The sequence below is a fragment of the Tinamus guttatus genome, unplaced genomic scaffold (genome assembly GCF_059628265.1).
Source record: "Tinamus guttatus ecotype Peru unplaced genomic scaffold, ASM5962826v1 Tinamus_guttatus_pri_ptg000185l, whole genome shotgun sequence".
Lineage (NCBI taxonomy): Eukaryota > Metazoa > Chordata > Aves > Tinamiformes > Tinamidae > Tinamus > Tinamus guttatus.
Window position 1 is genome coordinate 587,104 of NW_028288719.1, and position 27,627 is coordinate 614,730.

At 43.2% G+C, this 27,627-nt stretch overlaps 1 protein-coding gene across 2 annotated transcripts in view; it reads left to right on the top strand.

Moving 5' to 3' along the window:
* Positions 1-766: 766 nt before the first annotated feature.
* Positions 767-27,627, top strand: part of MAMDC2 (MAM domain containing 2) — a 57,324-nt gene continuing 30,463 nt past the window's right edge. For both annotated transcript variants that reach the window (XM_088523379.1, XM_088523380.1), the window contains exons 1-2: positions 767-817; positions 890-1,003. In XM_088523379.1, the coding sequence (XP_088379505.1) occupies positions 787-817; positions 890-1,003 (145 nt within the window). In that variant the 5' untranslated portion in view covers positions 767-786. The remainder of the gene's footprint in view (positions 818-889; positions 1,004-27,627) is intronic.

Here is a 27,627-nt window from a genome sequence, read left to right on the forward strand (position 1 = left end):
CTGCTGGGGCTTGGCCACTGCCCCAACGCAGAGGAGGGCATGGGGGACACTCCATTGAATGCGTGGGTAACACCAGCCTGGGAAAGCAGTGCTACTGGAGGCCACTCAGAGGGTGCAGCCGGGATGGGGGGCAGCTCCATGGGCTGGGGGCAGCAGCGGGTGTCAAGCCCGTTCCTGGCGGGGTTTCGTGGTACAGCGGTGGCAGCTGCCTGCTCTGTGCAGGTGGATGTGGAGGGTGTGTGTGTGTCAGCAACACGCACAAATAACATCCAATGGGGGAGGAAGGAAGATGGTCCCAGGCTCTTCTCCTTGGTGACCAGTGACAGGCGGAGAGGCAACAGGAGACAGCTGAAATACAGGGAAATGTCTTCATTATATATATATATATATATATATAAAGACGACTTTTTCCCCTCCTCCTCCTGAGGGGGCTGATCCCTGGAGCGGAGCGCTGGCGCCTCCATCCTTGCAGAGCCCCAGAGCCCCAGCGACCTGCGGGAGGCGGCGCTGCCCCGAGCCCGGGCCGGGTCGCGGCACCGGGAAACCACCGGAGCGGGACCCCCGGAGCGGGACCTCTGGAGCGGGACCCCCGGAGCGGAGCCCCCGTCCCGTCCCGTCCCGCCCCGTCCCGGTGCGCCCCCGCCCCGGCCGCGCCCCCGCGCCGCCCCCCGCGCCTCTGCGCGGGTCGGCCGCTCTGTCGGTCCGTGGGCCGCTCTGTCGGTCCGTGGGCCGCTCTGTCTGTGTGTCCGTCGGCCGGTCGGTGTGTCGGTCGCCCGGCGGGCGGTCATGCTGCGGCTCTGCCTGCTCGCCGCGCACGGTAAGCGGCGTTGGCGGCGGCGGGGGGGATGCGCGGCGCGCCGCGCTCACCGCGCTCGCTTTGTGCTTGCAGCGCTGCGGCTCGCCGGGGCCGCCTGGCTCTCGGCCGGATCGTGCGCCTTCGAGGAGAGCGCCTGCGGCTACGAGTGGCTCTACGGGCACCTGCCCTGGACCCTCAACGGCGAAGGTGAGCGGCGGCCGCGGGGGTCGGGGCGCCCCTTCGCACGGGAGCCGCGGGGGAGGCCCCGAAAGCGCCGGCTGCTCCCTCCTCCCGCGGAGAAAGGGAGCATGGGGAGAAAGGTAAAAGCTCCCGTTCAAGAAATTCCTTGGACGCAGCTTGCCCTTTCCCTGGATGAAACGCGGCTCAGGAGTTTCTGCAGTATTGCTGCCTTTTTTTTTTTTTTTTTTTTTTGGCTACTTACGTGTTGTGTGCTAGACTGCTAGTGACTGCTTTTTCAGAGCAGGGAACCAACTAGTATTGCCAGGGGACAGACAACCCGCATGAGCAGTGCCTTTAAGCTATGCCTGACTAAAAGCTTTTGCCCTTTTCACAGTGCTTGCAGTTCAACAGGAAAAAGATAAACATTCACGTGTCAGTGCGCTGCTTGTGGCTGACTGCAGTTCAAAAGGAGCACGAAATCCAGCCACCATGCAGCATTCCTGTGCAGCAACAGCAGCCCTTGTCAGGTCTCAGCTGGGACGCCTGTTGCTGACGGAATCACTCAGGCCAAACTTAGGACATGAGTGAAACCAAATACAGCTTGGGCATGTAAAATTATTAACTGGGGTTTCGTTTTGACCAGTTTGTCATTCACAAAGTGAAAGTTGTGTTTGCACAACAAAGAAGACTAAGTGCCTGAGGAGTTTCAAAACTCTGAAACCTGAATCAAGAGTGGTGAAGTGAACACTCATGCAAGGAGGTAAATACCCTTCATCAGTGCCCCACTCAAAACTAGCTGCTTTAGTTTTGCAGGGCACTCTCACATAGTTTATAATGGGTATTTTTTTCTAATTTATTCCCTAAGTAAGCCACCCTAATAATTAATTTTTAGATTAATCACAACAGTTTGAGAATGTCCCAAGAGGATATTGTGATTTCCTACTGAAGTATGTTTTTGCTTTTCCCTGTGTTTATTTAAAGCTAAATAGGTTCCCCTGAGTTTTGGAAGACAGTAGTTGAAATTTGGTAGCTATGTGTGCTTTCCCAGCTCTGCCTGTTAACATCGTGCCTTCTGAAGTTGCTTCTCTTGGAAGCAGCACTTCCTTTTTGTGAATAATAGGAAGCCACATGGTAGTGGTATTGACTCATGTCCAAATGTCCATGAGAGGCTAGGAGCAAAACCTGCAGATAGGGTTGTGCGAGATGTTGTGCACATTCATGTTCAGGTGTGTCAAGGAACAGAATTAGATCACCGATTTAGATCAGCAACAGCCTACAGGCCCACAGACCGCTAGTTGGGTTGTTGCAGCTTCTTTCTGTTGAGTGACTGTAACCATACTGGTAGCCAATACTACAGTGAAGTTTCTGTCATTGTACATCTGTTTTTTCAGAAATACATATATATACATGTATAAATGTACATATACGTATATATATGTATATGTAGTATATATTGAATACCAACAGTCTTAATAGGTGAGGTACTGTGAGCATTCACATTATAAACGCCATCTCCTGCAGTCTGTGATTAAACTATACTATGTGGTTTCATGCAGACATTAGGCATGCAAAGTATTAACCTCTTTGGAAATTCATTCACGGACTTGTAACTAAATACAGTTGAAAATGGTTCATTCATATCTAGGAGGCAGATGTGCAAAATGATTCCTCAGATACTCTTTTACTCTCTCCTTTAATACAACCCTGGCCTGTTTGGTAGTACCAGGCCCCAGTATTTGCAAGTCTGAGATCAGTGTCAGTGCATGTAGTGATTTACCAGCACAGAGGAGGACGATAAGGATGGGAGTGGCAATTTAGCCTTAAATTGTTCCATTTCTTGCATTAACTCTAAGTCTTCTGTTACTATTTTAAAATAAAATTTGGAATAGAAGGTTGTATACACTAAAATCTCCTGCAGGAACTATGTGACTTGCAGTGTTAGTTCTTCATCTTATAAATCTCTCAGAAGTGTAGTCTTGTGCCAAACTGTCAAGTTGCTGTAAATATAGCTAAAATCCTGCCCAGAAATTTCCACTCCATACTTGAAAGTTTTTTGCCCATTTGCCAAGGAAGCCACTATCTTCTGAAGGGCTAGACACAGATAAGAAATATGAGGCTAAATTTTACTTTTGTTTACAGCTGTGCATTCCCACTTAAACCAGGAGCTTTCTAGGGTTCAAGTTTTTTTTTAGTTTTTTTTTTTTTTTAATGTCTTTGGCTTCTCCCTAGTATTTTCATGGGTCTATGGGTCTGGTATATTTTTTTCCCCCTGTGCTTAAAAGTATCATTTTTATAATTGGAAGATTGGAAGACTCTTTTTTTTAACCTTAGCTTTAAATAAACCTAATCGAATGACATTTCAGAGCCCATTTTAGTCTATGTGCAGAAGGAAACAATACTAACATCAGCAGAAGTTCTAATTTAGACACGACTTGCAAATTGGGCCCTGATGTGTCCATCTTACCATAATACTTGTCTAATATTCCCATAAAATTCTGTTTCATGCTGTTCCATACATGTCTGAATTCAGGGGTGGGATACTTAAGTATCAATACCAAGGTGCCTTTTTGAACTGTTCATTTTCTGAGTCCTGTGTCAGTCGTCATCTGACTCAGTGTCTATTGGAAGGATAGTGATTTTTAGCAAGCCCCCAGCAATGTGAAAACTAGGCTTGGTTCAGGATATAATATATAGTACATATATATGCATATATATATATATATATATACACCTCTGTTGATCCTCTCTGGGCTGAGACATGAAAGGCAGCTGGGCACATTTAGCACCAGGCTTGTGGCAGCACGTTTCCAATTCTCTCTTCCGCGCAAGCCCCATGGAGGGTGGCGAAATCCAGGACAAACTCGATCTGTTTGGTGAAGTAGCTGTTTGTAGGTTACGAACCGCACGCGGAACACAGCAAGGTCGTTGCTCAGGAAAAGGGCGGCATTATGTAACCCCGCGTCTGACATCTGATGAGCAACAGATGATTTCGTGTGTGTGCAGCGGAGCTGTAATGGGCTATGCTGGCTTTAAATGATCTGGTAGTACACATAAACCAAGATATTAATGGAGTATGGTACGTTTAGGGGTGGAGGCATGCTCCCATTTTAGCATGAATATTCTTACCTTCACAATGCCCATGAACAAGGCATCTGCGTAAAAAACAAACAAATCCATAATATGGGTTTATATGGAATAATATGGAGATATGTAATCTAAGGCAAAGATCAAACTCCTTCGGCTCAATTAATTGGTCAGAAACTTAAAAAGCAGGCCTATATTCAGCACAGCAGCGGCATTTAAAGATGGTTGGAAAGCTGTAATTCTGAGTTGGTCACCACGAACATCTGGAAGTAAATTTAGCAGCAGCTCATGTGCAGACCTTGAGGCATAAAGCTTTGTGGATCCATAGTGGCCAGTTTCTATAGGAATTTACTGTTTTGCTAGTAGACCACATGTCAGCAAAATACATAATATTTTACTGGTGAAAGAGTTTAGTGTACTACAGAATGTCAAACTTTGTATGATAGGCCCTCGTTAAATAATCCAGGGATTTTGTTTAACCAGGCCTGGCATTTTTTTCAGTAAATACCCATGCTTTGCAAATGACAAAGAATCATAGAATGGTTGAGGTTGGAAGGGACCTCTAGAGATCATCTAGTCCAACCTCCTGGTACAGCAGGGACACCCAGAGCACATGGCACAGGGTGGCATCCAGGCGGGTTTGGAACATCTCCAAATAAGGGACCTCCATATGGAGATGTCCTCTATTAAATAAATAAATTTCTTTCTTCATTCCCTATGAGAAACCCGCCATATGTCACTCTAAAGGATGAGGCGGTGCTACTTTAACACAAAGGAAGATGCTGTGTGTAGAAGGTTGTAATCCCTATCAGAGTCATAGATAAAGCCATACAGACTCACCAGAAATCTAAGTAAGGGACCGTCTGAATGAAATGGGTTATTCTGGGTCAGCCACAGCCATGCTGCAGGGCTGGATTTCAGCCTTTTATTTTTGCTTTCCTCTCAGCCCTGTCCAGCACAGGACCAGCCATAACCTGACTGTAAGCACATCCCGCTCATCGCAGTATCATAAATTAGTTGCATTAGACACAATAACTATGACACATCTTTATAGGACTTGGGACAACTTGTTTACACTTCTGCAAAGAATAGCTGTACAGCATTTTATGAGTCAGTGTTTGTGGGTATGTTATGTTCTCGGTCTCCCTTCAGTTTAACATAGGTCTTTTAACAGAGTGGGAGATAATGGTGTTTGGGCTGGCAGCTCAAATTTGCACTAATGGAGTTTTTGTGCTGCATGTGTTTGACTGCACTTAAGCATTAGATAAGAAATCTGTCTGTTACCCTGCAAGCTACAGGGAAATGTGTGTTTTCTCTAGCAGTGTCATCTTGCTAAACATGAGCTTTGCTAAATGTGCCCGTGCATGACCAGTTGTGGGCTTGGAGCTATTTTAGTGATACCAGCACTTGTACGGTTATGTCCTTATCGCATTTGCTCTTTGTGAAGAGCTGCTGAGCAACTTTCAGTGTACATCCCCTGTTCCTCATGTGAACTGAACAGCTGAAGCTGTGCCTGGTGCTTGCTACAGCCTTATGCATCTGGCTGTCACGTGTTCACTGACAGTTTTAAGTATGTGTCTGTGTTTTGCTTTTGTGCTGCTTTGCTTCCAGAATTCCATAAATGTGTATGACTTGGAGTCTCATATCTCCAAAGATACACTTTTAACTGCTTGCATTCCAGAGTTTTAGAATATTGTAGAAAGAGAAAACACTATTCTGAAGAAAAAAGACATGTCCCTGACAAGAAAAAGACTTCGCTCAGAATAATGATGTAATGAACTATGATATACTCCACCAATTTAAGGACCCTTAAAATCCTTAAGAATAATTTTTCTTAAAACATGGTTGATTTTTTTTTACAGCAGTCCAAGACTTATTTTCTTTGATATATTCTAAACAGGAATCAATCAGGTAAGTTTATGGTAACCAAGCAGCATCACTACGTGTTTGAGAACATGCGTATTGTATAGTTACACTCAAAATAATTTGAAGATGAAAAATGGTCTCAATAGCAGACCACTCTTCAAAGAGCTTCAAATATGTGATGCACAAGAGCGGCAGCATGAGGAATGTCTAACCTAAAATCTGCCTGCAACCACTTAATCATCTCTTATTCACAACTCTTCCTTGTGATTTAAAGCTGGCCTCTCTTGACCTAAACTCTCCCATGGTTAGCACCACATCATTTGGGTGTAAGTATAGAGTAATGAAATAGGTAATCACTGCTGATAGGTCAGTTTTGTTTGTTTTCTTGTGTCTGTCCACAGCACTTCCTTGTACCTAGGGAAGTATGTCATTTTAAAATAAGCTTATGAAGAGTGTGTAACTTTACTGACTTTACACAACTGTAATATCAGACAAGAGGCCATGCTGTGATCATGATAAATGTGGAATTGGAAGGAAATATGCTCTAGGTGTCCCTGCTTGAGCAGGGGGTTGGACTAGATGATCTCTAGAGGTCCCTTCCAACCTCAACCATTCTGTGATTCTGTAATTCTGTGAAAGAAGTATGATTCAGGGAGACTTGCTGTTGTCTAGATGTGGCAGAGCCAGGCCAGCGTAGCATATGCTAGCTCAGTGGTGAGATCTTCAGGTTGTAAATGTGCCCTGCGGGGGAGCTCAGTGGTTTGCATTTTGTCAACCTGGACATCGCTGTCCTGAATGCCATTTTGCAGAACAGAGATGCCATAAGGATGGGCTCACAACCCGCTTTGCCTTGTTTTCATGATTAAAATGTGTGCATTTCTGCACAGAGCAATTGCACTTGAAGTGACAGACCTCTCTTTCCTCGTGTCCACAGGGAAAGGAATCACCAAAGGCTTACTCTTCCAAGGGTGCACTCAGGCTCTCATGCTCTTCCTATTCCTTCCTTTACAGGAGGTGTTATTTACCTATGCACTCCTCTGTGACTATGCAGTTCTTTTTTTTTTTTTTTTTTGGCTGTTTTCTTGTGCAATTCCACAGCTTGGTATCGTATGTTAGTCGTGTTGTCCATGTGTCTCCAGCCTCACTCACCGTGAGGCAGCTGGTGGCTTTGATTGTCCAGACTCCTGCGCAACAGGATTTTCCTTGAGCCCTGTCTGAATTATGGTTCTTAGCATGCTTTTGACTCATTTCAGAGTCGGGTCTCGTGCAGAAAGAAGCACTTCACATGCACTTTACCTTCATGGAGGGCTTCATCAGCAGCGGGTGGTGGGTGAGACTTTTACTAAGTCAAAGCAAACAAACCCGAGGTTGTTATCGGAGCATCACAGGATGAGATACGACTTTCAAAGCATTCCTTGTGCTCTCCAAGGCAGCAGTTCTCTCAGATGCACGTTTTTGCTTACAGCTGCTAGTGATTCACTGCTTAGGGAATTAGCCATCTATTTTAGTGCTTTTTAGCTGAGCCATGGAGGTTGTTGACAAGAGAGGGAGGACAGCTGCTACAGCATTCCTGTTCACTGACCATACCTGCTACTCCTGACAGTGGCTTTATTTAGACCGAAAACAGCTGAAAAAAGCTAGATTGCCATTAGAAGTTGATTTGGGGCAACAGCTGGGACAGCTGTCACATGTAGTATTAATGGGGTAATAGCAGAATACATGTGCTGATTCTTTAAATCTACCCAAGAAAACTGTAGGAGGAAAAAAGGATGTGGGAGGGAGGGGTAATGGAGGCCAATGCACTTCACTCAGGTAAATATTTTGTATGTAACTTCAAAGAAAAGCAGATTCCCCTTGCCTGGTGAGGTCTTCTGCTCACTGCTAGGATGGAAAAACTCATCCACTGTCTACAGTGTGCACTGCAAAGCCACACTTCCCAAAAAATGCTGTCCTGCTTGGCATGCCAAAATGCTGCAAGTTTACCAAAATAATTCTTATTAATCACAGAAAATCAGGGGGGTGTCTGTTTTTTGAGGAAAGAGGGAAGTAAATTCCATGTATAATTCTGGAGTGAATCCGGTCTAGATCTGCAGTGAAAAAAGTGAGTTTGCATTTGTACTAAAAGGTCACCACTGACATTTCAGAAACATTTTTACTGTTAAAAATCTCCTTGCATATGGTAGAAACTGTTCACAGGTGTAACCAAATGAGCCTGAACATGTCCTAGTAGTCTTATGATCTTATCGAGTGGAATTTTTTTGATAGCTTATTGTATAAAAAAGAGGAAAAAAAAAAGACTAAAAGTAGTTACAATTAGCCATCTTGTCACTCTGCCTTTTTTGGTGTTTTTCTCATTTTATGACCCTCTGAGATTTTTCATCTCCAGCCAGAGTGTTAGATCAGTACAAGCTACACTATAATTTACTGATTAAATTGATCACTGTCAAGCCTTGTACTGATACAGCTAAAGAAAACAGGCTGAGGGGAAAACAAAACAAAACAAAAACTCAGATATTTTCCTTTAATCTTTTAGTTTTTACTGCTTAAATATTCCTTTGTAAAAGTAGTGCAACAGAAGGTCAGATAAGATCTGTGTAGTCTTCCTTGTAGCTTCACATCATGTGACTGCTTAATCAACTTTGATTCCTTAAAAGCCTCTGTATCATTTGAATTCAGTTTACAACTCCCATTTAGAAGAGTAAATATTTCTGTCTTCTCCTGTGATTCCATGCAGCCAAAGTTTCAAGTCTAACTATGATCTAAACCAAAAATTCCTACAATTTTTACACAATACGTATGTGCCTATCATTTGAAAGTTGTTCTTCGAGTAACAGATCGTTTCTTTTGCAGTATGCAGCTGTTCCTGCAGCACACTTTCTTTTGGCAAAGACAGCTCAAGATCTGTGTGTTAGACAACTGTAGATAGAATAATTGTGTTGATGCTCTTTGAACATTGTTTTAAATAGGTAGGTTTTCAGACAAAGTATGAGCTGCATGTCACTAACACCTTGCTCATTACTGAAAGCCTTTCTAACTGAAAGTTAGAAAATATTCATGAATCACAGTAATTAGATTTCCATTTGAAATATCAGCCAGAGTTTCCTAGAAAACACAGACTCCACAGTTTTCAATTAGTGAACCGTTAAAATACTTTAAGAGTGTCTGTATGACTTAACGAGTTCCCTTAAGCCTGCTGGGCCATGAACTGTATTTCATATTAGAAATGTGGAAATAGCTACAGAAATGATAGCAGCAGATTACAACCATTGTATATAAATCCGTACGGAGATGCACAGTTATTAAAGGGAGTCATTCTCCACATTTTCTTTCAGAATCATACAGTTTTCTCAGATTTTCCCTCTTTGGCGTTACATCAACAGTTGATCAAAACCCTTTTGAAGGTGGCCTTGGCTAGCTCCCACATGCCTTGAACACAAAGCAAAGCAAATTCTCCCCTGCCTTGAGGGATGCTGCTGCCCTCAACTTTGCAGCAGGTCCAACCCCAGTAAAAAGCCATGGCTAAGAGCAGGGAGACACCCAATGCTCAGCTGCTTCCCTCATGGACAACCCATCTAGCTGCTCTGTGAACAGGCAAAAGATTTGCCTCTTTTCTGATCATATCATTAAAGATGGTGTTTTAATGCATTGGGTCTAAGAACAGAATTTACATTAACTATGTTAACACTTTTATGCCATCAAGCTTCAGGTGCTTCAGGTAGAAATTCTCTGCTGATGTAGTAACAAGTAAATTGCCCAATGATTCGCTGATTTGCTTGTGATTTGCTTCTTTCATGTGCAAGTGGATATTGGTCCATACCTTTAAACCTCCTGGTAGTCTGCCTTAGGAGGGAGAATGTAGGTGAATGTGGCTAATGATCTTTCCGAGCAAAAGAAACATGAGTTCTGCTGTGTTTTTTCCTGTCTTTGTACAAAGATGATCATTTGGTTTGTGGGATATTTTCTTTGGAAATCAATAATGCTGACTTTTCTGGGGATTTATAAATAACACTGTGACTTTTCTCTGACTCTCTACTTCCTGCTTCGGATGTTGGCAGAGCTTGGATGGTACAGCATTGTCGCTGTATGACAGTGTCTTGGCCAGAAGATTTTGGCTAACACTTGGATTATTTAGCTGCCTCTGGTATGTTTTCTGTGCCTCAGAAATCTTTTAGTTTGCTCTAAGTTTGTATATACACTGTGTAAAACAATATGTAAACACAGTGCTAATGGCTTCATCTAGAAAATCTGTACGGACTAAAGTATGAAAGGAAAATACAAGGGGAAAACCTACTTTATTTTCCCCAAGGAAAAGGCTGTGTCCCCTGCTGTAAGGGAGGATAGAAGTAATGAGCTATATGTTGTGTTCTGTATTTTAAATTCTTTGTGAGTCAAAAGTGATTAGTATTATGCTTTTTATTACTGAAGACATTTGCAAGACTGTATTCTTTGTTCAGTTGTTGCTTTATTACAGGGAAGAGAACATGGCATTGAGGCCAAGGTGTGTGATGGTGCAGAGGCAGAGATACCCTGTGGCATCGCAGCCCTCTCTCTGTCCATGCACTGGGGTGTGTAGGAGAAAGGGAGACTGCGACACCATATGGTCATCGACAAGACTCGTTTATTGAACATTCAGTGTGCACTCTTATACACAACTTAATTAGGTTCATGCATATTGCAAGGCTTGAGCTCAGGATAGGTTAGCTCTTATTTGCGTCAACTCTTTGCCTCCTTATCTGACTCTCCGCAAGATCTCCTTATCTCTTAGTCAGCAGTCCTTCCACCCTTTCAGCTAGGCCTGGCGCCCTTCTGCCCTTTCATCTAGGTCTGGCGCCCTTCTGCCCTTATCTGGCTTGCTCACAGCATGACCACTGGCCTTCAGGAATCCCACAATTCCCCCTTCTTGTTTTTGAGCAAGCCAGAATTCTTGATGGTTCACCCAAAATATGTCTTTGATCGCCTTGTCTACTGTCTGTCTCAGACACTTAATCAGGCAGGGAACGACCACCAAAATGCACAAGATTAGTAGAATCATCAAACCCGTTTTGCTCAGTGATTGTAGCCAGCCAAACCTTCTTTACAGCATTCTCAATCATATTTGATACACATTTCAATAAGCAAGGCACAACTAGTAGAATGCAACATAGGATCAACAACACCATCCCAACACTTAATACCTAACACCGGTGCATCGAGTTGATCTGCTGTTCCACAAAGCCAACAACTCTTGATTTGGTTATAATTAACAATCTGCCTAAAAAGCATAACATATCCATTAGCGCTAAAAGCAGCATTAACCCCTATAATAGCGTTAAAAGCAATACTACCTCCTAAAAGCTACAACATACAGCTAATAACAACAGTAACACTTCTTCCTCCCATGTTTTCCTTCTGCAGGCTCACACTTTCCACAGCTAGGGTACTGGTTGCTTGCCTGCTACATCTGATCTAGGCGAGTTTGCTTCCAGCCAAGGTCTCACCCATTTCGCTGGCACCCATCTGGTTCCAATATCTATAAATCAAAAAATTTAAAAAATTCCCAATTCTCCCCTTTTTTTTTTGTTTTTGTTTTTGTTTTGTTTTGTAGCCAGTATTTCAGCTTTTGGTTCATTCATTCTTACTTCCTGTGCAGAAGTATTTCCCTAGTCTCTTTCCAAGGACACAAGTTAGAGTACAGCTCCCATTCCTCCACTGGTGGGGGGGACGCCATAGTCTGAGTTATTCCTGGCTTTCCCGCTTTCAAATTCTGCACTTTCTTGTTGTACTTAGTCAGTCCTCTCTGCTGATACACATTACACAACATCTAAAGACCACACACACAAACAGCACAAACATAGTTTCTGTCGAGTGGCACGACCTCACGTAGCCGTGCACTTCACTAGTGAGTTCCACTGTCTCAATTGCCAAAGCCGATCCTTGTCGCCAATTAGGTGCGAATGGGCTTGGGATTTGGCAATAATCACCCAAAACAATGTGGCTACTGCGAGCCTCTATTCAGGTGAAAGCACCTTTAATAAGCAATGTATGAATAACTACTCTTGAGGTAATACTTGTCGGCAGGATACTGAGACTGAACATCTTCTCGAGTTGGCAGATTAGAGGGTTGCTGACAGGCTCCTAACTCGGCGGGCGTCCCCGCGGAGACAACGTGGATCTCAGTATTAGGAGTCTCACCCCCCCCTCTCTCTGCACTGTCTGTTTAAGCCCGGTGCATCCTGCCACGTAGGGCCAGTACGTGCCAGCAGGCAGTCCGGGGGGCGGACAAACTCCGCCTTCAGTCACATAACCTTCCCTCCTGGGTGCGCAAATGCGCATATCAGAAAGCGGTCCCAGCCGTCAGTCTGAGGCTCCTGCCTTCCTCATCTTCCTCCCTCTCAGGTGTTTGACCTTCAAACTAGTTTAGAGGATGTTTGCAGTTCCCGGGCAGGCAAACATCTTCTTTCTCAAGATCCCATTATGACTCTACAGATCATACAAATTTCCTCCTTTCAACCATACCTCGTGTCAGCATCATTATACAAAGGACACAACACATAATAAAGACGAACATAGCAAACAGAAATAATAGCCCTAATAACGGTTTCTGTCCTCACTTAAAGCATTACAATTCTTCAACCCCCACTTTAAAAGACAGATCAAATTCCCCTGCACCTCCCCCCTGGCTGTTGTCAAGCCATCAGCAACGTAAGTTTCCTTGATCTCATTCGCCTTCTCTTCCCCGGCCCCCTTCTCTAATTTTTCAAGGCGATTCAACAAGTCCTGGACCCAGCCGGGCTGTTCCTCAGGCTCGACAGGGGGTCCGGAAGTGGGGGCGCAGATGGTGCAGGTGCTGCAGGTGCAGGTCGGGGGGTTTTGGCGATGGATCTCCAAACACCAGCGGTTGTCGGTGGCGTGGCGGTCCCGGTCCTGAAGCGCTCGCAAAGGCTGCCGTGACTCCGGCGGCCACTTTGCTTTTTGTTTTCACATCGGATTTGAATACTAGGTGGGGCTCGGCTTTGAACCCATTCTCTCTGCACCAGATCAAAAGCTTGCAGAGGGCCTGTTCATCAGTAGCTTGCTCCAGGGATTGCACAAGCCTATTCACCAAATTTCCGTAGGACTTCCACAATCCCTGCTTCACCATGGTCTTATCATCATCTAACATTGCATCCCATAGCTTATCACCCAGTTTTCGCCACTCCGATAATTCATGCACTGTATGTGGGACAATAAAGCAACTCTTCGCGTACCTCCATGCTAACAATCCCGGTAATTCTTTCTTTAAGTCAATTCCCTGTACGTTACATTGTTGTAAGGTACGGGTAAATAATTCATACGCCACTTGCCTATCCATTCCTGACGTCAGCGCGCTGTTGCAGCTCTCCAGGCTCCGGTGGCGCGTATGGCCCGAAACCATCTATATGATCTTCGGGGGTGCCGTCCTTCCAGCGTTTGCTCGGCGGATTTGCACCGTCCTGGCTGCAGAGGACCCAACTCCTACTTTCTCCACCGTGGTGCGTCCTTCTCCCGATTTCTTTTCTGTCCGAGAGAGGATTGCCCTTCGTTGCATCACGTCGGGGTCACCATTTGTAGGAGAAAGGGAGACTGCGACACCATATGGTCATCGACAAGACTCGTTTATTGAACATTCAGTGTGCACTCTTATACACAACTTAATTAGGTTCATGCATATTGCAAGGCTTGAGCTCAGGATAGGTTAGCTCTTATTTGCGTCAACTCTTTGCCTCCTTATCTGACTCTCCGCAAGATCTCCTTATCTCTTAGTCAGCAGTCCTTCCACCCTTTCAGCTAGGCCTGGCGCCCTTCTGCCCTTTCATCTAGGTCTGGCGCCCTTCTGCCCTTATCTGGCTTGCTCACAGCATGACCACTGGCCTTCAGGAATCCCACAGGGGTGGACAGTGGAAGTGCTCCCAAACCACAAAGCAATTCACAAAGCAACAGCTTAAATTAGCATTGCCTAAATGTATGTCTAAATAAAACATTGCAAGGGGGGGAAAAAACAGAATTTGTCTCTTTTGCTTCTTTGCTATATAAAGGCACCTTCACTGGAACCAGTTTAGAAATGCCAAATATTCACTTCTCTTCTGCAGAACTTACTGTAAACCTTGCTGTTGAGGCTATGTTGCATTGCAAGCTTTGAAAAGCTGAGGAAAAGGAAAGAAAGCTTCTAATCTTTATTTGAAGCACTTCAAATACTTTTAGCTTATATCTACTTTTCCCCTACCTGGAAGCACTGTGTTTTCTTTTTTTCCTTTTCTTTCTTGTATTTTCTTTTTTTTTAATGACTAAGCTTTCAATACCTTCACCTTTGTTTACTGAAAGCTAAGAAAGCCCTGGTTCAGTGATCTTTCAGAGTTTTCCACTCCAGAGAATGTGAGAATTTTTGGTATTTTTAATGTAAAAAATAAACAGAATAATAACATGTATGTGTACATGCCTGTATTCATATATGTTTATATGTGTATGAATTCTGCACATTCATTTGTAGGAATAAATGGGAATTCTTTTGCAAGTCCCCTTTTAGATCTTCCAGTTGCTCTTAACAGAAGATGGAAAATTTGTTCCAAACTGGTATTTTTCTGGATCAATGCATTTATGATCATGTAGTTAAAATTTTGTAGTGCTCATGATGGCAATATTTTTGGGAGAAACAGGTCAATTAAGGCATGGTGCACTGTCTGATGCATTTTGCAGCAGCGTGTGTTCCTCATCCTTTCCTACTTTTCTCATAATGTCGTCATCTACACTTTTTGATGTGTAGACACGTGTCTTGGTGTGTGCTGCTTTACACATGGCTTTTAAACCAGGGAAGCTTCAGCGAAATAGTCCTGCTCTATCTAATTGCGGTTGGCAGCTCATTCTACACATGAACCTCCTTAACGGAAAGCACGGCCTCGTAGCTGCTCAGCCCAAATGAGTTCATTTTAGGCCATATGACAGAGTCACAGTTATGTTTGACAATAAGTGGTGCCTTTGCCTGGTGGGGTCAGCAGGGAGTGGATGAGTGAATGAATGCAGGCTCTGGCTTGCTCTCAGCTGATCAGAACAAGCTCAGGCGAGTGTTGAAGCAGATGTAGCATTTCTGTGCTCTCTGCCTCGCATCTGCTCTGGAAACGAAGGCCTTAATCCTCTAGGGCCATGTAACCCCAAATTAACCAGCCGTTCATCATCTGTACTTATTACTGTCGTCTACTCTTAGCAAGTCCTTTTTTTCCTTCTTTCCTCATGTGCCAGGTGCCTAATATGCAGAGAAATGTGTTCCCTGCCTTGAACATGTAGAGCTTTATAGCAGACAGAAAGTTCTGGGTAGTGGCTAAAATGAGAAGATCAGAGGCTCAAAGGCACTTCTCCCTGTGTCAAGCAATGCTTCACAATCTTACTGCCCAATCCATCTCATGCCGGGAAAATCATACCTGAGTAGTCCAATGATACAGGCCAATTTTGTCGTGAATGGTTATGGCAGAAGAGCAGAGGGAAATGGGGCTAATGCCATTTTTACCTCTTACCTTTCCCGTAGACTCTGAGTCACCTTCCAGCCTTACGTGCCATGCCTAGAGGGCTTGGAGTCCAGTACAGGTGTCAAGAAAAGGTGGAGCTGGTAGTGTTGCACTGCCAATGGCAAGCTTCCATAGCTGTGAGCGAGTCTGGAACCTTTCTGGCAAGCAGAGGATCCATGGCCACAGCTTCTCTAAGTCTCAGCTCATTGTTGGTTGCTCAACTTCCTAAGTGCTCGTAAAGGGAGGCAAAGACTGGCTTGAGTTCTCAAGTGCGTATGTATACACTGATGAAAACTGCAAATATGAACAGCTTGGTACTGGATTTTTGAAGTATATTGACAAAACAAAAACATTTAAGTAAATAGAATTTTCTTTCTTTTTTTCCTCCCTTCCCTAGATGCCTTGGAGGTATAATAAAGTCTAAGCCAGATGTAATGAGAAAATCTGCTAGTATGAGGAATAAAGTCTGCTTACAAATCTGTGTCAGTATACTGGTTTACTTTGCATGTATAGTATAGCATGTATAGTATACTTAGCTTCATAGTGCTTGCTGTCAGCTTGCTTGCATAGCACTTATTAAACTATTTTAAACTTTATTAGAATTTCAAGCAGAATTACTTGCTCTAGTGTTTTATATGTATATACAGTTAGATGATGCTAGTTTAAGCTATTGCTTTTTATCAGCTGAAGTTTAGTAACTAGTATGAAGAGCTGAAATGCACGAGTCTTCTCTAGTTTCTATTTAGTCAGCTCATTGTTTCGTGTTTTAGTTCTTATGAGGCCTTTCGCAGAGGGATTTCTTTCCTGGCCAAGAATATTCTTGGGTGATTAAGTAGAAACATGAGAGGATTTATTTCAACACCAGATTGGTCTCTAAAAATAGACACTTTTAGTGCTTATGTTAAACTAAGTGTCAAGCTGGAGAGTTATTAGAGCAGTAATTGCAGTTTGTTTGAAAAAGAAGAGAGAAGTTTGTGCTGTGAAGTTGTCTTATATGGAAATAAGATGAGTGGTATGCGTGGCTTGGACTTCCACATGTAGGTAAAAACCAAAGAGCTGTAATCACTATTTTTTTTCTTTTTTTCTTTTTTTTTTTAATGAGAAAAGTACTCACGAATCTGGAGTAGGCTTCACAGCTGGTGGGCATTAGAGCCAAAAATAGAGTTACAGGATCAGTCACCCTTTACTAGCCGAGGACTCCAACAGGCTCTTCCTCTGTTGGGTTGACTAGTTCTTCTTTCAGTTAGCCTTTCCACAGTTGCAGAGTTCTTGTGCTGCTTCCTTTTTGATGCACCTTTTTGTGCTCTATGGCAAAGAGTTTCACTGTAATGTCTTTGGTCAGCTTCCAACTTAGCTTCCTCTTTGTAGGAGAAATAACTTGGCTGCTTACTGCAAGAGTGCATGTGGCACCCACTTCTTAACTGAGGACGACTCAAAATTTTATTGAGCATAGCTTTAAATTCAGTTATACCACAGTGTTTCTCTCATGGCTGGCATGGAAGCGTACTGCAGCAGGTTTGATGAAAGTGGTTTGGTTGCAGTGGAAATGGTTTTCTGTTTGTTCACATGGCTTCATTAATAGCATTGTTGTCTGTTTGCATGGTCTGTTGCCCAGGTTTCCATATGTTGCTGCCAATATTTGTAATTTTCTGGCAACACTTGTCCTAACACACAACACGACCATATACCAACTAAAAGAAAAGCTTCAGTTACCCTGGAGGAGAAAGTACTTTTCTCCTTTTCAGCTAATAGTTATTAAAAGGCCACCCTGAGTCTGAATTCTAGCACTGAACTCTGGAAAAGGTGTTGTGAAAGGATATTCAAAAGGTGACATGTGTTTTTATATGATTATGGAGGAGATTCTAATGAGAATCTTTCATCTTTGCTTCAGCAGAAGAAATGATTATATTAAACAGACACTGTCAAAAAGTTCACTGTTTGTTTGAGCTCAAGATTATTTTTATATAATCGGGAATCAGGAATTTGCTATTGTAAGTTCCTGCTTACTAGGGCGACCATATTTTATATTTTATATTTTATTTTATTTTATCTTATTTTTTATTTTTATTTTTAAAGCAAGCAGTCCTCAGTTGTTTTCAGTAAGGAAAATTTACTGAGCTAGCCCATCAAATGTCTGTGTGTTTTTTTTCCATGAAGAAGTTTCAGATGGAAAATATGTCTAGAAGAAAAAAAGGAATTCTGACTTGGTGATTTTGGATCTCCTGGAGATTCAGCAAACAAATAAAGAAGGTAATCAGCCTGATGGGAGCAATTACATGTGTGCTGTGTTGATCATACCAGCAACCTCAGGCTTGCTCACAGCGTTTCTGTAGGCGTGCGCCTAACGGGGAGTGCCACAATGGATTTTAGCAAACTCTGCACCAGGAACATTACTCAGTGGGGAGGGAGTGTGTGTCTGCCTCAGATCCTGCGCTGGGGGAATCCTTTCCTGTCCCAGTGAAGTTGCCAGCTGGCTTCTCGTGACACACGTCCTCCATGCCAATGAACAAACATTAAATGCCAAGAGATAAGGAAGAACTGGTGCAGGGTGCCAGTGTCTGCCTTCTGTCCTTCACTGACTTGAATATTTGGGGACCTCTCTGCCATATAGTTGTTTCTCATGGCAGAGATGCAGCTTTTGCTGCAAACAGGAGACAACTTAATTGGCATTAAAAATTACTGCCCAGTGGGATATTGCCAAACACTCATGCTAAGGTTAAACAAAACTTTCTGGTGATACCTTTACCTTTCCACTTTGCATCTGATGCAAAACTCAGATGCTCATATATTGCTGAATTGCTTATGGGATAGAGATATAAGGAAGTAATGACAAGTTTATTCTCTCATGAAATAGCTATGTAGAATTTGAGTCATCTGAGGATATCTATAATTTGCGCCAACTGATGATATCAGTGTTCAGTGTGGCATTGCGGGTTAATTCACTCCCAACTGGGTTTCATGCGGCACAGGGGTGTGGAGCAGGAAGGCAGCTTCACAGCTTCCTCTGTTGCAGTGGATTTGTATTCTCCTGAAACAACTTGGTTCATGGGTCAGAATACTGGAAAGCAGAGCTGTTCTCCTGCTATCCTTGCAAGGATAGCAACAGGTATCTCCTGAGGCCAGTTTCATGAGCATTAATATTCCTTTGCTTTGCTTCTGTGATATAGAGTCTGAAGCAAAAGGAGGTATTAATTATTTTATTTGCAAAATGTCAAAATATTGCAGACTGATTTGTTTTTTTCAAAGCAGTTTAAAAAAATGCCATGAAGAAAATCTTCCTGTTAAAAAGAAAACAGTATTTTTAAAATCAAGGAAATAACCATACATAAGAGTAGTCCTGTTTGGTTATTTTCCTTATGCTGCATCCTTTATCACTCTAAAGCTCTAAAGCTTTGCATGTTTTTTGTTCCTTAAAAATCCAGCGTCCACCTCAGAAGAATGTCTGCTGTTTGCATGTGCATTTTGTTGGTTTCCCTACCTCCTTCATTAACATTTTTAGTTAAAGTGAAAAACTGAAAAAAGTCTGTATAGAAAAGTTTGCATTTGCAGTGATGTTGTAAAATAACGTTCACCTTAATTTTGGAGGTCAAGATTGTCAGCCTTAGACAACTGTGGTATATTTGGTCAGCTTGAATCAGCCTCCTGGTAGCGTTTCAGACCAGACTTTTGGAGGCTGGTGTGCATGACACTGTGTTTTCCTTTAGATCACAGCAGTTAAAGAAATACTGGCTCAGTGCTTCAGGTTATTTCAGTATCACACATTGAAAAGTTGTCTTTTTTTTTTTTTTCCTCCTCGAGCTCCCAAAGGTCATAAATATTTTCCTTGTTTTCCAAGATAAAACTTGGCAAGCAGCTGGTCTTGTGGCCTGGTTTAATCTCAGCTTTTGAGGTCTGGAGGAGGGAGCTCTCTGGAGACGGCTCCGGCCCTCGCCGCCTCCTTGCTCTAGGGCAGCACGAGGACGTCTCCCTCACGCTGGTCTTATGGCTCTGGTGGCAGAAACCTCCGGGATGCAACGCATGGGGCAGCTCATCCCTTGCAAGGAGTGACGGCTGGTGGCCAGCCAGCCATGCCAGGACTCAGACAGGGCCAACAAGTGCAGAAAGCAAAGCTTCTGCTGTCCCTCAGGAGGCTGTGTGTTTGCTTTTCCGGGTCTGTATTCAATGGGGAAACAGTAAAAATACACACAATGTGCTTTGCATTCCTTTGCATTTTTCCTTATGAAATTTCCTAACACCGTGCAACATTCCAGCATGTGCCTTGTCTTTAGTAGCTTCTGACATATATTTTTATGGCAATTAGAAAGTTTTCTCAAAAGTCTGTGCCAGACGCTTTTTCAGAAAGACCACACAGGGCTTGGCAGATGGAACAAAGTGATTTTTACAGACATTTATTTTCTGTAGTTTATTTTCACTTAGAATACAAAGAAAGCACATGCTGCTGATTTTAGGCTCGCATATTGGTAGATCAGATACCACAACCAGCTTGGGAAGTCCTCCGAGCTGGAAAACATCAGGGGCTGGGAAGGTGTAAGCGGAAGTATGTAAATATGCTTGTCTCTTTCTTAATTCTTCCTAGAGCATGGCCACTGCTGGATACTGCCGCTTGGTGGATATGGTTTTCCATCTGCTGTAGTTGTGTTGTGCTCTCTTACTACCTTTCAAGCAATAAACTGGGAGTTACATTTTCAGAACTACACTGTATGGGTAGTCTAAAATGCCTGTTGAGATTTGGCAGCGCAGGTGCACAAAGGTATCTAATATAAGTTGTGTTTTATGGGTTACCTAAGCTACATAAGCATCTGTATGATCACTGTAGGATATTTAGGAGATAAATAAAACAAGGCTTAATAACACTGATAGTCTGTTGTGAAAAAAGAACAAGTTTAATGAGGATCCTTAAACTCTGAAATTTTGTAAAGTTTTGCCAAACCTTTACCTTCTTTGGCAATGAAATGCAAGTCAGTGAGGATATCTGGAAGGAAATGGTGTCATGAAATGGCACTGTCAGACTGATTCTGTTCAATTCTGTTCCTAAGTGTCCTAATTTCCTAAATGTTCGTTGGCATCCATTTTTTTCCTCTTCCTTGGGACCAGAGTTTGTACGAAGAAGTGTATTGTAATTTCTTCTCTACAAACAATTCTGTATAGTACAAATGTCTTGTCGTGAGCTGAAGCTCCACATCTGACTCTCCCATCTGGTAGTACCAGAGACTCCCAACTACTGAGGCAGAGGGGAGGGAGCCACAGGGCACTAGCACATCTCTGCGGAGGGTCTATAGCCTTCTGTAAAATACTTGGAGATCTTCTGAATTTTGGACGTACAGTAAACTTCTAAAGTGTATGTTGCCTAGAATACCTATAAAATTTGCATAGCCATCCTGTCAATTGTAAATGCACATGGGTTTTTGGAAGGAACATGGCAAACTTTCAGGCCAACTTTTTGATTTATACCATTTCATATTTTATTAATTATTGCCTCAGCAAAAAGGGGTAGAGAGTAATAATAATAATAAAAAAGCTTGGATTAGCCTTGATTGGTTGAAGCAAGCTTCCTGAACTGTGAAATCCATGTCTAGATTAGTATTTTCAGTTATAGCAGATTCCATTTAAGGTTACTAAGCCAAAAGTCATTACTCATGCTCTTGGAAAAGAGCTGCAAATCCCTTGCAGGAGCAGGATTTTTGACCAGAGCCGCTGTGTGCAACTTCTGATGGATGTGATCTACTGTGGAGCACAAATATGAATCACTGGCAGTGTGCTTTCTCCTTGAAGGGAAGAGGTAGGGAGCTGGATGCATTATATGTGAATGCAAAATTTGCTGTTAAATACGAACACCTCTGGGTGTAGGGATTTGATACATAGTGACTGCAGCACTGCTGGGTATATTTAAATTTCAAATGGCAAATCTAGGTAAGTGTTAAGGGATGCTTCAAGATTAAAATACATGCTGAGTTTCCCTATCTATAAAATGTACACATGAGATATTTTAGAAATTTGTTGTTTAACCTAGTTTGGAAAACCCATGTCTGTGCACGCTCACATCTTCAGTTGCTACCAGCCACAATGAGGAATGACCTACAGGTCATTGGTGTAGAGGTGTCCTCCCCCTCTGAACTGGAGCCCCAGATTCTGATCTTTTAGGTGGGTAACTGACTAGCCCACGTTTGCGCACTTTCTTTAGCCACCCATTTCAGGACGTTGTCTGTCAGGGGTTGTCTGTGTATGTTGTGGTCTGAGATCCCTCCTCAGTACACCAGGACTCTGCTGCTCATCCTGAGGATCCTGATGCTCAAAAAAGGAGTATAAAAACAGAAAGCGCCCAGAAAATGGGAATCTGAACTCACTGCAGTTTGGTTTTTGAAGCCAGTGAATCCAAACAGATGATCTCAGTCTGTGCAGGACCTAGGGCCCAGGTAAAGATCTTCCTGTTAGCATAATTTATAACGTAATTCATAAAGGCCAAATACATTTAGAGTAGGCTTGTGGTCAAAGGTAACATTTTATTAGATGCAGCTGGGAGAGAGACAGGCTTTCAGGCAGATGAGCTATTTTCCAAGGTCATGCAGGGGCCAAGTGATTTGACAGATTCAGAGTGAGCAGATATATACAGTAACAAAGATTAGTTTATGCAATCTTTTACTCAGAGCATCCCTGCTTTTAGATGGCCCCAGAGGGTTACAGGTGGTTTTTGTTGCAGTGGTAATTGCTGTGGTCCCAGGGACAGCGCTGGAGCCTGGCCCAGCTCCCTGCTGTGTGTGCAGTGCGCGTCGTGACCCTGTCATGGACCGAGGGACCCAGGTCAGCCCAGGCAGGACCGTGTTACTACCCTTCTTGGGCAGCCAGTGCCTCCCCTAGACGCGCTTCTCCTCGCTCCCTCCTGCAGATGCTGCCGTGAGACCTGCATCCTTTGGCTCCCTTGCCTGAGTTCTGGAGGATCACTTCTGCAGCAAACATGCCAGGCTTTACCTCTAGCCCCTTTGGAGCAATGTGGAAGGAACTGAAGTGTATCGAGGAGATTTCACAGCCAGGAGCCTTTGCTTTTGAAGTGAGGGCCAGCACTTGGTTCCAGGTTGTGGAGCTGATGGGTTCTTCTTCTAAAAGAGTACCAAGTGCCTCTTGTAGTCAGGACACTTGGGTGAACTGAGGATCAATGGGTTTGCCTTGGGCAAACTTGTGTTCAGTGCATAATGATGGCGGCTGGTAATCCCACTACCTCGCACTATGTGCAGCTGATCGAACAAACAACACTATAGGAGAGGAATTGCATGTCTTTTTTGTTGAAGGAAGGCTACTTTGTGCTTCCCCGCCAGAGCAAGCAACTGCTGAAAGAGCTATCACCGAGCCTTCCCCTGATCAGAAACATGATTTAGTAAGGGCATAGAGCCTGGAATCAGAGTGGAAAGACTGGAAACAAATAAGTACCTAATGGTTTCCACTTTGTCTGTTCTTTAACTTTTCCGGTGCACTGTGGATGTTGGAAACTGGTCTAGGTGGACAAAGAGTAAAGGGGTATCTTTCCAATTTGCAAATTCAGGGCAGACACACGTGTCTCAGTCCTTGCTTTCTGCTCAGAGGCAGCAGCTAATAAAAGCCGTGGAGGTGGCCTTTGAAAACAGCTGTTGCATGTAAAACTGGCGCTAACAGACAGGGATCTGGAAACTTTTACTTCAACAGATAAAAAGTCAGTCAACATTATACAATGAACTATGCAGAAGGGAGAGCTCAGTAATTTGATCAACAGCTCCCTGAGACTGATGGAGCGCTTGAAAGAAGCGGAAGGGAAAACTCAAAAGTATATAAAAAAGTGTGAGGTCATTTTGAAGGAAAACAAAGCCACATGGTTGTGTTTGGAACAAAACAGTGAATCTGGTGTAATTGGTGCATGATGTGAGCATCTCTGGAGGGCGGGAGCGAGGAGAGGACACGGTGGTTGCCAGAAGCCCTTCCAGTGGAACATGCCCCGTGAGACAGCAGTAGCAGAGCAAGTGCTCAAACCAGAAGCAGGGGCGGCTGGGCCTCCGCCAGCACTGTGCAGCCCAGCCACGGCTTGAGCCCACGTTGCGGTAGCACTGGTGACCATGGGCCGTAGTCATGGCATATTTCTTTTGTGCTTTCTGATGGGCTTGCTAGCAGCTGTGTTTCCAAGATTCTGCAGGAAAAAAAAAGAGGATAGTGAAGGAGGTGGGGACCAAAGAGAGACCTCTGCATGGGGATTGCACTAGCAACAAGTCTTCCAAAATTTGTTCCTCCGTATTGGGAAGCATGAGCGCCCTGACCTGGTTTGGTGTCCTTGGCAAATCGTCAAATAATAAATCTCACCTCTGGATTTGGTGTGTAAACTATGATGAACTTGGTTTACCTGCTCAAGGACAATATGCTCATGTTGGGCTGTGGGTCTGTGCAGGGCTGCCTGGAAGAGCTACCCACGTGCTCCATGCCCACGCCAAGCTTGCCGATGAAATGCTTTTGTTTGGAATAAATAACACCCGTCTTTGCGAGGGTTGCCTGGAAACCCTTTTGTTCCTCCTGAGGAAGCCGAGTCCTGTCGTGGCAGGTCTGCGCGGGGTCCTCAGGTGCCCCCGCTCCGCCGTGGCAGACGAGCAGGTTTGGCTGCAGGCACCCGCATGGATGTCAGGCTGGAGACCTCCCTTCGAAAAGTCTGAAGCAGATGTGGACTGTTAGGTGTGAAACTGCTTATCCAGGCTCTCAAGCCTTCTACTAATTTCACCAAAAATCTCATAAGAGTGGGTTGCAGAATTTCTGTGTTCTCATATGCCAAAACTGTGTCTCAATCTAATTTCTACCCAAAGATAGTTTCTACAGTATAAACTCAGTTTGCAAAACAATGTCTCTCTGGCCCTATATTTTTTTTAATTAACTCTTCCTTCACGACATAAGAAGGCTTATTGGGTGCTAAAAAAAGCTCTCCTTTTCTGTTTTAATTTTAACAGTGTCATGATAATAATAAAACCCCCTCACAAAAGTCACCCTCCAGAAATGCAGATGCTGAGATAGTAGACGCAAAGGTGCAAAAAATATAGGCATCATTATAGTATATATCATTATAGGTATCATATAGCATATGTAGGTGCAAAGAAGGTATTAGATTAATATTTGTTGTAGGAAAATGGATAATATTATTTCTGTTCCCATGTTGGAAGTATGTAGGAATCCTGAACATGGCAGGTAATTCTGTATATTTCTTACACACTTACGGGTATAAATGAGTGCCTAATGACATGTAAATTCCCAGTCTTTTTCTGCTTCGTATTTCCTTAATAATGTTTCTCTTGGAACTCACTGTTTAGAGACATTTTTTGTTCTAAAACTGCTGCTGAACTGAGCAAACAGCTGTGTCGGATATAAATCCCATGAAGGGTGGAACACGCCTGTGGTTTTGCCTCCAAATGTTTATAGGCAAAATACATAGTGAAAAGCTAGCCAGTAATTTTACTTATCCTGACTGTTTGTTTATTTATTTATTTTGTTAATGGAATTTGATTTGCTTTATGAGCCAGTTATTGGCCTTGTGTTTTATTTGTGTTATTTACAGAAAGAGTAGTGAGTGTAACTTTCTTACTGTTTTGGGGAAAAAACAGTACTGCCTGTCCGAGCAACCCTGCTTCACCCTCCCCGCCCCCACCAAAAAAAAACAAAACCAGAAAAACAGTGATATAATCACTACTGACTAATCGGTTGAAACTTCTTTGGTAAGTAAAAATAAAAAAGATTAAATATAGATATGCAAAATTTGGGCGAATGATTCATAAAGTTACAGTATAATCAATTGTAATTGAGAGATTCTCTGTTAGAAACTGCTTATTAGAGCAGCAAGACCAAAGATGTGCATGGACAAGGATTTCAAAGGTCTCATTTTGTAAATCTCACTTTGCTGATGCATAGTCATTTGGGGGGAAGATGATGAGGTTTGCAACCTATAGACCCCTAGATATATCAGCATTTTCAATATGGCTCAATATTTTGCTTGGATAAGGAGAAAAGAAAAATGAACACATGCTATGCAGAGTCTGATCCAGCTGTAGAGGAAAAAGCAATGAAGTTAAGCAATGGGTAAAAAGTAGTGGTAGGAAGGTGGTAAAATGCTTCACTCACTATCTTGGGTAACAGAGGAGTATGGTGGGACATGCATTGGGTGTCTGTCAGGTTATGCCTAACTGACAGCAGTTAAAGGTAGTTACCAATCCCTGGCTGCTGCGCCCCGGGATGAACTTGGGCACGGTGGTGTCCACCATGCACGTCCGTGCTCCTGGTAATTAGACTTTTCCCATTCATGGACACTGGCAGTGCTTTGCAGAGCAGCCCCCGCGGGTAACTCCTTTGCAGGAAGGAAGGTCTCTGTGTGGAGGAGCCTCCCCTGGCGCCGGCCCCTTCTCGAACCGCAGCAACTCAGCCCTTGAGGCCTTCCTTGCTGCTGCAGTGGCACATGGCAACGCTGCTGTTGGGACACAGTTCAGTGTAAAGGCCATACAGTCAATGCCTGCATTCATCTGGGGAAAGTTTAGGGTTTTTCTGTGCTTGACTCTGCAGAGCACCCGACCCATATGAGTGGAGCACGGAGGCTCGCACGTAACGCCTCGTCAATAGCCCCATTGACCACAGCAGAGCCAAGCATGGCTGAACTTTTCAGGGCACAGCTGAGATGATCACCAAGCTGGGGGGGCAAGCACTCTGCTTCTGGAGGCTTTAACCAATACACCATGTTAATCCTGAAAAAAAATTCAAATTTGTTGAAAACAAGACTTCATGATCTTTCTTTCTTACCAAAGGGGAATCAGAACAAGTGTTAGTAACTGTACAGCATATAGAGAAAGCAAAGACAGGTTTATCGTGACATAGTCTTCTGGACTGGAGTTAAGAAACCTTGTCCTTTTTTAAAAATTACTATTTTTGTAGAAGAACCTTCTTCTACTTATAATTAAGTCTTCATGGCAGACAGCCCTTTGAATCTCACAGCTGGTAGTTTGGGGTCTTGATGTAAATGTGTTTTCCTGTGTTGTCACTAATTTATTTCTGAAAAAAACAAAGATGACTATTACAAGGTGGTTCAGTTTCCTAAAGGGAACATGAACTCTAGACAAAAATAGGGCTGAAATTGCCAGGCATGGATTCAGAATTGTAGGTTTCTTTGTAACCAGAGTGATCCAAATTAAGACTACCTTGAGAGGAAAAAAAAAAAAGAAAGAAAGAAAGAAAGAAGAGAAAAAAAAAGATTCTTTGTCGGAACTGATATTGCCATTTGCATCAATTATGAGCAACTGTGGAATAAGGTATGTGCCACATCCAGCAGAGCTGTGGTAATTCACTGTCCGTGCTGTGCTGCTGGGAAAACGTGTGCACCTTGGATCAGAGCACACCAGCAAGCAAGTCCTGTGTGCTCTCTGGTGTGCCTGATATCCGTGTGCAAGGGGATGTTCTGTGTCCTCACACTGCAGTTAATGGCCGATAACATGTTTGGCAGGCACGTTTGGTACACATTTTAAAGTACTTTCTGTTTTCCTTGTTTTCCTTTCCTGCACTGCTACATTTACAAGTTACTAGCATTCCACCTGTGATTTTCTGTATTCTTCCAAGAAACTAGAACTAAACATGGTAGATAAGGCTTATAAAAAAAAAAAAGCTATGGTAAGAGGCAAAAATCATTCCATTCCCTAAAAAGGGAAAGATAAGTCTGTGGATAGCATTTCAGCTGTGGATATCCAAGCTTGTTTGTTTGTTTGGTTTTCATTTTTTTTTCCTTGATTTTTTTCTTTCTCTTGCTCAGTTTCATTTGCTTCTGGTTTTCCATGACTCTGTGAGTCTTGTACCCCATCATACTCTCCCTGCCTCAGTTTCAGTGTGCTGGCAATGTCATGGGATCAAGTTTCTGCTTAACCTGTGATTTACCGTTCCCTCCTTTTCCTACATGTTCTGGGATTTTTTGACCTAGCTTGTGAACACTTCCTTTTTTTTTTTTTTTTTTTTTTATGGAAAAGCTGATATTTTAGGCCCTGCTCCTAAAATAAACCATCTGGAGATTAGTTTTGAAATAATCCCTATGAGGTTACTGGCATGTTTAAATTTAGTATCGTGTTAATATCTTTTTCAATTAGTAAATTCATATGTGCTAGTATTATTGCTTGTAAGTGTCTTTTAGCTTTCTTCTTTAAGAACAGAAATAAAGAATAGTAAGAAGTTCTTTGGTCTGTA